Raw genomic sequence first — 9,573 nt, 5'->3', positions numbered from 1 at the left:
GAGGGAACACAAGCAGGGGGAGTGGGAGAGGGAGAAGCAGGCTTCCCGCCGAGCAGGGAGCCCGATGTGGGGCTCGATCCCAGGACCCTGAGATCATGACCTGAGCCGAAGGCAGACGCTTAACGACTGAGCCACCCAGGCACCCCTCCATGATTACTTTTAAAAATAACTGAGACTACACTACTATATTATACATAGTCAGGTACACTGCTGTGCACAGGCAATTCCAGTTACTGTATTTTGTTCGTTGGTCAGCAACAGCACAAATTTTATCTACAAAAGAAATATATCAATCCAGCAAAATGGTTACATCTAATTTTCTTTTAAAGACAAATTAACTAAATTTAAGGAAGAATTGCCTTTTTCAAATTACTGATACAAACTTACCATAGAATAATTATGTATTTTGCCCCATATCAACCTGCAAAAGGTTTCCCAACATAGATGCATTTGTTCAATTTTCAAAAATAAATAAAGGTTTTCTACCTGAAAGCATTTTACATTCCTAGCTCTTTAAATTAAACATTAAAACACAAAGTACAAAAAATGATCTCCCCACTTCTGAAGAGCCCATTTGGTTATATAAACTATTTTCTTTCCCAACACTTTTTCAGATTCAAAAGAGATTTACTTCGTAAGAACAGGACAGATCTTCAATTCAAACCATTTAGTCCGTTTCCATGGCAACACTGCGGGATTCCTTGGCTACCATAAGTCGCATTAGTTGACTGTGGAATTTCTCAATCTTCTTTACGTCTTGGGCTTGGTCTGTTCTATACACCAAACACTGTCAGAAATTTTAAAAGTACACATTAACTACGTAAAACCAGATTATCAACAACGTAGCAAATGGAGGATTGGGTACAAATATGAGTCTTTCCCACCACGTTTTGCTCTATTCCTTCCGGGGGTCAAACTAAGGCAGTTACAGTCAAGTTTCTAAGCCCCCAGCAATTACGTTCCTTTAGTATCTTATAGTATTTCCAACTCCACTGCTGTAAGCAAAAAGCTAAATGAAATCTAACAGAAGCTCCTCAAAAATGACCAATTAAGTAATATGCTAATCCTGCTGTGGGGTCTGATGAGAACTCCAGGCTTGGAATCAGATTATTTTCTCCCTGGGATCTGGTCATGAGTTAGTTATACTGGAGAAGCACAGCAATATTAGGATTGCTTTCCTTCCTTGTGAAATTGGGAGATGGGGAGGGGGTAGTAATGATACCTTAAGAAAAAAAATCCACCATCCCTTGCTCACAGCTGGTCACGGTCTAAATTAAACCAGATCAATCTGACCAACCTTGATTTTTTGAAGGTATTCATAATTTTTAGCCCAAACCAAATTCTTCCTTGCTATAAGTTAAATTCTTCATTAGATGTATACTTCAGATCCGCTTATGGTTTCTCAAAAACCCTTTGTTCTAGAGTCTTCAAAAATACCAAATTTAGGCTGGCAGTTCTTTCCCTCATTTTGTAACAAAAGGTCCATTTTTCTGTAGCCCATTTTAAAGGTTCACACGAGTCTTAAAGGGAACGAATGATCCTGCAATAATAGTCATCAACTTAAGTAACCTATAGTTCAATCTTATCACCCCGACTGGTCATCCTGCCTTTAACAACTATCACTTAATGTTGTTATGTACACGTTGTAGAAATCTGTGCAACAGTCTTGTAAAGAGGCCACAATAATCCCCAATGTTTCAATTTCACTACACGTACTGTGGGAGGATCTGTCTACCCTGTCACTACAGTTTGACAGAAAAGATTTCAGAGTCATAGAAAATATTATAAATCAGTCATGGGATCAGAAAAAAATGATGCATAAATGGGATTATAAAAAAGTCAAAGACACGGTGATAATAATAAATGTAGCCTAAGACTGAGTTCCTGAAGGAATTACTATTAAAATGAATTAGCAAGGGAAGTGTACACACCTTTTAAAAAAGTCATTAGAAAACAGATTTTTTTCTGTTGGAGTTGATTCATACATTTACAATTTAGGAGGACGGGTTTGACTGTGTCTTTGGCCCCTTCCAAATATGGACTAATTCTCAGTAGTTTTAAGAAAGAACACAGAAGGTGTTTTTCATTTTTCGATCTTGTCACAGGAATCATCAGTGTGACATGAAGTTCCTGCCACTGTTGCCATCCGCGTATCCTTAATTACGTTTCATCATTACCAGAGGCAAAAAGTCATCATTTTGAGGTAGACTTTTGTTCTAAAATCAGCTGTGCGTTTTTTCCTATCTTAAAAACAGGACATGCCCACTTGGCTTCAGCGGACATACCTCCCCGCTCTGTGCCCATCACAGCAGAGAGACTGTCACGGGGACGCCCCGACTCAAGCACACGTGTGGATGCGCTGGGAGGCCGGCTCCAGGGCAGGTGTGTGTGGTTTACGCCCCACACCCCGGTCAGGGCAGCGGGCAGCCACCACGGCACTTCACAGACAAGGTAACGGAGGCCCAGAGAAAGCCAATCTATTGGTCCGAACTTTTCTAAGGCTGAGACGTTGGTAAATGGCTGAACTCGGATTCAGATCTCTTGACTCTAAGTCTAACACACTACACCGTTTTTCACATTTTCAGTTACTTCAAACTTAACTGGTTCCTGGAAGACATGGTAATCAAAGTCTGAATTCACGCCTCACAATGGAACCTTGAGCACAAATATATACAAGCTAAGACAAAAAGTGATTTTTAGTCACTCTGAAATTTTTTAAAGAATTAATCTATGAAAAACCTGTTTACTATGTACCCTCCGGGCCAGGACACCATGCTAGTCACTGGAAATACAGGTAAGAACTTTACTGCTCTCTACTGCCTTGAAGCTCACAATCTACTACGACAAGAAACATGATAAAACAATTGTGATACAGCACAAAAAGAGCCAAAAAGAAAAGCAAGAGATGAAACAATCCTTTTAGCTGGGTTTTGAAAGACAAGCACCCATCTCGCCACACTGGGGCGGCGGTGGGATTCAATGCCCCAAAGGTGGAAAGAGGCCATCCAGAGGCACAGAGGCCTAAGACAGCCCGCGACGTCACAGGAGCCCCTCCATAACACAGAAAAGACGGGGTGGAGGGCACGTGAGGCCATGTTACATTATCAGTGACGAGGAGCCACTAAGGTTTTTAAGCAGGGTCGTAAGGACCAAACCCTGTATTTTTCGAAATCTCTCTGGACAACTAAAGGATGAACTGGAAGCAGGGCCACATTGGGGAGCCTAGTCTAGCAGTCCAGCCAAGCGAGGACAACACCCTAAACTCGGGGGAAGCACAGCAGACAGAGCACTCATGACAGGAAATGAGACGAGGGTGCTTGAGCCAGTAATTCCCAAATGCCTGGGAAAGCACATGGAGCATGTCAGAGGATCAAATATAAGCTCTTCAAGTGAGGGGCCAGTGGTCATGAGAACGGGAAAGGAAGGACCCTAACGTGCTAGGAAACAGGAGTGGCAGTTTGAGAAGAGATGAGGAGTTCCATTCCAGACGGGCTAATTTTGAGGAGCACCGAGGTAAGGAGAGCTAGTCAGGAAGTCAGAAGAAAAATGTGACCTAAATGTACAAATGTGGAGACAGACCTAGATTCCAGCAGTCCCAGGCACTGTGGCTGAAAGGACTGCTCCAGAAGCAGTATGAAAAGACCCAGGACAGAATCCTGAAGAAACCAATATTTATTAGCAAAGAGCAGTAAGACAGAAACACAGAAAAAGAAGATAAAATGGAGCCACAGATGCCAAAATAGTTTCCACCAGAGTGGTTTTCTGTATCAGAAACAGCCAGGAGGTCCAGGAAAATGTGAAATGATGAGACCATCAGGTCTGGAAGTGAGGGGATGCTGCTGGGCTCACCACGAAAGTAGTCCAGTGGACGACCGCACGTGGAGATCAGGTCCCAGAAGTAATGGGGTGTGCGGAACTAACAAGACTGAGCAGGGAGGGGAAGGGGGGAGCCATAAAGCCTATAATTTGTGTTCAAACACCATCATTTCCTTCCCACACGCTCATAAGGAGACCTCTATCCCCTCATATCCAGTTTTTGTCTCTACGCTCTTTTTGCTTAAGGTCTAAAGTAATTACTAAATTATACCTGACATACTACATTGGTGAAATAAGTTATTTCCCCACGAGTCTATAAAAGTAGCTCTAGAATGAGGTTTTTGACTTTGGAATGAAATGCAAAATTAGCATCCTAATACGCAATCTGCATAAATTCTATGTAAATAATTTTGAACAAATGATTAACTCAAACAGATCTAGAAGTATGCAACAAATAAAAATGTATACTTACAACTAAATCATCTGTTACTTTAATACACAAACTCCCATCAGAATGCCTATATTTGAGAACCACACGGGCCTGAAATAAAAATACACATTTAGAAACAGTGAAGTCAGAAGATATTTCTCACAAATAATTATGAAAATGGTAAAAAGTGACAGGTTTGCTAAATATTATGAAATGGTAAAAGGTGACATGTTTGCTAAAGAGGATCCCTCTAGAACAGCCAAAACATCTAAAGACATCTTTACTGTAAACATCATTATTGAATGAGGTAGAAAACAGTATTTTAGTTCACTCTTATTGCTATAATTCATTTTTTAAAAAGACTTATTAAAAAGTTGGATATTTACTTGCAGCCAGTTTGAAGAGAGATACTGAAAATTCCCAAAACACATCCACATTCAGGGAATGTCCATGAGACTCTTAACGGTGGTTTGGCATTAAGAATATACAGATCTTAGGGCACCTGGGTGGCTCAGTTGGTTAAGCATCCGACTCTTGATTTCAGCTCAGGTCATGATCTCGGGGGGTTGTGAGATCAAGCCCCATGTTGGGCTCTGTGCTGGGTGTGGAGCCTGCTTGGGATTCTCCCTCTCCCTCTGCCCACCCCCATGCAACAAATAAGAAGAATATACAACAAGAATATAAAGATCTTCCTCAACTTACGGTGGGGTTATGCCCCTAATAAACCCACTGTCAGTTGAAAATATCATAAATTGAGATTATCATGGGTGTGTGGCCGGCTCAGTCGGTAGAGCACCCGACTCTTGATCTTGGGGTTGTGAGTTCAAGCCCCTCACTGGGTATAGAAATTACTTTGTGGCCAGCGTCATGAGAGTGTTGTCTGCATCTCACTAGCCCGAGAAAAGATCAAAATTCAAATTCATCGTACAATTTCTACTGAATTTATATTGCTGTTGCAGTACCAAAAGTCAAAAAACAGAAGTCCAGGGGCGCCTGGGGGGCTCAGTTGGTTAAGTGACTGGCTTCGGCTCAGCTCATGGTCCCAGGGTCCTGGGATCGAGCCCTGCGTCGGGCTCCCTGCTCCACGGGAAGCCTGCTTCTCTCTTTCCCACTCCCCCTGCTTATGTTCCCTCTCTCGCTGTCTCTCTGTCAAATAAAGAAATAAATCTTAAAAAAAAAAAACCCCAAAAACCCCAAAAGTCCAAGCATCTTAAGTTGGGGACCATCTATATACTGAAGGGGATCACAAAACATGTCACTTTGGCATAAGGACTGTTCTGAGCAGAGAACAATTAGCTTTCTGCCCTTTCTGGCTTTCATTAACCTTCGTAAAGGTGACATAAATTTCTAATAGTAAAGGTACTCCTTTCTCTCTTACTGGGAAAAGGAGGGCTCTTATCTGTGTAACAGTCCTTACTAATCACCTTCCCACAACTTACTTCCTCCGTAGAAGCCCCAAACCCCCTTTCCTTAATCCACCCTCTTCCCACACTTTATCAGCCTTGTTAAGACGGTACATAGGCCCAATTCTAACTGCCTCAAGTCAAATGCTTTGTGAACTCCATGCATACTGCATACATATGTCGGGTTTTCTCTCTTGTTAACCTGTCTTTTATCAGTTTAATTTGCAGGGCCCCAACTATTAAACCTAAGAGAGTAAAGGAGAATATTTTTCCTTCCCTCACAATACCCACAACCCAACCGCAGAGAAATGATAGAAAAAGTAGGGGGGAAAACAGCAGACAGGCCTATGCAAGTCCAAATCCGTGTGGCAAGAAATACGGCAGTCACAGTTCATGCTGTCCCCTACCCCGTGGCTATCAGGAGGTAGATTCGGACTCAAGCATTCAGCGAAGTCACGTCCTTATGATGGCACCAGACAATGTACTAGGACAGAAAAGCAGGATTCTGTCTTGAGAAGAAGTCTCCATCGAGAACTCTTCCAAAATAATTCCTATGTTGAGCACCATGCTACACAATACCTTTTGCTGTTCAGTATTCTACAGTTAGGGAACCAAGAAAATGATTTATCTACAAGAAAACATCTCCCAATAGAGTTTACAACTTCTGGAAACATCATTTTTATTTTTTTAAGTGATGGATTCGAAATAGTGTACTGCGGCAGAGTCCGTTTTTTGCTGACCAACATAAATAGCTAGCTGTTTTAAACAAAGTGCCGACTACCTACAGGCCAAAACAGGAACATAATTTTAAAATGGTCACAGTGTAGAACCAGAAGCCTCAAGACAATTCTGGAAACTAAAGAAAAAGCGCTATGAAGAGCTGTAACCTACAGCTTTTCCCATTATGTCTCTGCTCTCCTGGGATGGGGGGGGGGGCACACCACTCTGAGATTTGTTTTGGTGAAGGGGAAAAGGGAACTCAGCAAGCACTTACATAAATTACAACAACTAGATTATCTTTAGATGCCAGATTCTATATACTGGGTTATTTAATTCAGTTCTACATGTTTTAAAAAATTCAGTTCTCCAGAAACAAAAAGCAACTTTAAAATGTGCTAAGCATGACAACCATGTAAAATCTTAACTCTCGGTTGAAAGAATGGCTGGCTTCATGAGGAGAAGTGAGAGTTAAAAGCTCTACGGTATTATAAAAGGGTCTATTTTGTAACTGAGGGGGCACCTATGTGACCAGGTCAGATGCCACAAAGAGAGAAAAAACAATCAAGATTCTTGCTCTCTTAGGAACTGTGAATTCAACCAACCAAAATAACCAACACAAGACACATGAGTTAAGTCCTTTTATAAAGGCATACACAGGTAAAATGCTAAAAGAGAAAACAAGTAATTTAAATTGGGGATGGGGAAGTGTAAAAAGGCTTCCTAAAGGTGGCTTTGCCAACGCAAGCTTTTTTCTCTTAAGGAAGAGGGTGGGAGAGAAGCTGAAGGAGCAGTGTGAATGAAGATCTAAAATCTGTAACTTCATGAGACTAGAGCTGAGGATTGTGGGTACAGTGGGAAGACAAACCCAGAAAGACTGGAGAGGGTCCGACTGTGGACAGGGAGTCTGGACTTTACCCGGCAATCTACGAAAAACCAGTACTTAAGTAGGAAGCTGAGAGAATTCCATTTTTGTTTTAGACAGTTGTGGCATTAGCAAAGGAGTGATTAAAAAGGCAGAAAGAGGGCCGCCTTGGTGGCTTGGTTGGTTAAGCGACTGCCTTCGGCTCAGGTCATGATCCTGGAGTCCCTGGACCAAGTCCCGCATCGGGCTCCCTGCTCGGCGGGGAGTCTGCTTCTCCCTCTGACCCTCCCCCCCTCATGCTCTCTCTCTCTCATCCTCTCTCTCTCTCCCTCTCAAATAAATAAAAATCTTAAAAAAAAAAAAAAAGGCAGAAAGACAGAGGTTATCACACTGTCCAGCAGGAACACCATCTTCAGTGAGAGCAATGCAAGAGAAATGGTAAAAGGTGACATGTGTACTCAACAGGCTCAGGAGGGTGGGAGAGAAGACAGAGAATTCTCTAAAATAGATTCCAAGGAGTCTTGACAAAACTTCTTTAGCTCTGGCACAGACAGCACAGACTTGGGGTTTAGAGAACGGGTTGAAATTCTAGCTTCATCTTTTAGAGACCAGGCAATCCATTTAATGTATCAAAGGCTGTTTATTCATTTACCTCAAGGAACTGTCCTGACTGTTCCCATGAATGAAACACGTAAGGTATGCAGTGTAAAATGCCTGTCCCACAGAAGGCACTCCACAGAACTGTTAGCCAAGCGCCCCTCACCTATCACAACATCAGTCGAAAACCCGCAGAAGCTTCCGGGCCCTGGACTTTCCTGTGGGGTGAAGAGAGGAAAGGCTCGCTCTCCACCCTGCGTATCCTAGACTAATACGCTGTAAGGACCATCTTGTAGTCATTTCCCTATTAAACTAAGCTAAAATATGATTACTCCTGTGAATTTCTACACTCTTTACTCTGTTTTCAGATATTTTGCGTACGGTGTGGGTACTTCGGGACAAAAATCCTGGATCGTTTTCACAGCGCACTGCACGGAGAAACAAACGTCCCCACCAACACTGGGCGTCAACCGGATGGAGGAGCTGGAAATCGTGTCATAAGCAAAACGCTCGATTTCAAAAGTACCGAACTCATGCCATCACCTCTTATTTCATTTTACTGTAAAGAATGGACGAACACTGCCTCACAGCTTCTTGTTGTGTATCTAGGTCTAGAAACTTAACAGGACTTTTAGTTAGCAAGGAGCTATCTAAATAATCCTTGGACAGGACAACGAAACAAAAACTCGAGAGAAGAAAAATCGAGACCCGAATGCTTCAATTCCCGTCATCTGGACTCCTTTGCTCTTCAGCAATTGGCATCCACTTATCCTAATTCTTGTGGGGGCCGTGGATGAGCCCCTAAACTGCCACCATTTATATTTAAAAGCATTTTCCTGAGGAAAGGGTGCAAGAGTCTCATACACGCCGCGGAAGGACGGAAAAGGGGCTCCGAGAGCACTGAGGGTCCGGAGGCCGCAGCCGCAGGGGGAGGAGCCCTACCCTTGGAGACACGTAAACCAACCGCGGCCGCAGGGAAGTTCAGGGCTGGGGGCGGGGAAGGCAGAGCAGGGCCGTTTGGGGCCCCGCGAGGACCCGGTTTCCGGGCCTCGTCCCGTCGCTCCTCCGGGAGGGGGCAGCGGGAACCACGACACCTGGCGGGGTCCGTCTCCGCTCACCCCCAGCACCTCCTGGCGGGGCTGGAGAAGTTCCGGAGACCGCGCGGACCGCAGGGAAGACCTCCCGACCGGGGCAGAGGCAGCGGCCCCGCGGGCATTTACCTTCATAGGGTCGGCGAGGTAGAGTTTCTCGGCCGCGCGACTGAACTCCTCCCAGGTCTGATACTGCGGCATCGTGGGTCGGCAGCGGAGCGCGAGCGGGCTAGGCCGGGGACCGCAGGCGGCGAGATCCGGCCCACCTACCACCTATCTCTGGCTGCCGGAGACCGGTGCGGGGGCCCAGCGGCCCGAAGATGGCGGCGCCTCCTCGCACCAATGCCTCGTCCCATTGGACGGCCCGGCCCGCCCTCGCCCAATGGGAAGGAGGGATGCTTCCAGGAGGGGCGGAGCCCCGAGCGAGCGGCTCTGGGAGCTCGCCGGGAGAAGTCGAGAGCGAGGAGACAGGAGTGAGGTTGCCACAGCGCCCCCTTCAGGACTGGAGGAGAGGGGCGGCGGTGTCGGCCCGCTGTCCCTCCGGCGGGACTGCGTGGTCAAGGCCGGGGTCCTGCGACCACGACGCAGCGGCTGGCTGCGAAGCACTGGAGACACAGGCCTGGGGGCGGCAGGGTCCAGCTGACACCCCGCAGC

General features: G+C 45.1%; 1 protein-coding gene across 1 annotated transcript; it reads right to left on the bottom strand.

Moving 5' to 3' along the window:
• Positions 1-215: 215 nt before the first annotated feature.
• Positions 216-9,285, bottom strand: SRP9 (signal recognition particle 9). Its single transcript, XM_035008689.1, has 3 exons — positions 9,049-9,285; positions 4,289-4,357; positions 216-787 (listed from the first exon to the last, which is right to left on the bottom strand). The coding sequence occupies exons 1-3, from the start codon at positions 9,118-9,120 to the stop codon at positions 668-670; spliced, it is 261 nt and encodes an 86-aa protein (XP_034864580.1). The 5' UTR covers positions 9,121-9,285; the 3' UTR covers positions 216-667.
• Between the last annotated feature and the right edge of the window lie 288 nt (positions 9,286-9,573).

The sequence above is a fragment of the Mirounga leonina genome, unplaced genomic scaffold (assembly GCF_011800145.1).
Source record: "Mirounga leonina isolate KUSES-001 unplaced genomic scaffold, KU_Mleo_1.0 Mir_152, whole genome shotgun sequence".
In the NCBI taxonomy this organism is placed as follows: Eukaryota; Metazoa; Chordata; class Mammalia; order Carnivora; family Phocidae; genus Mirounga; species Mirounga leonina.
The sequence above is the reverse complement of the archived record's forward strand: the minus strand, read 5'-3'. Positions and strand labels throughout refer to the sequence as shown.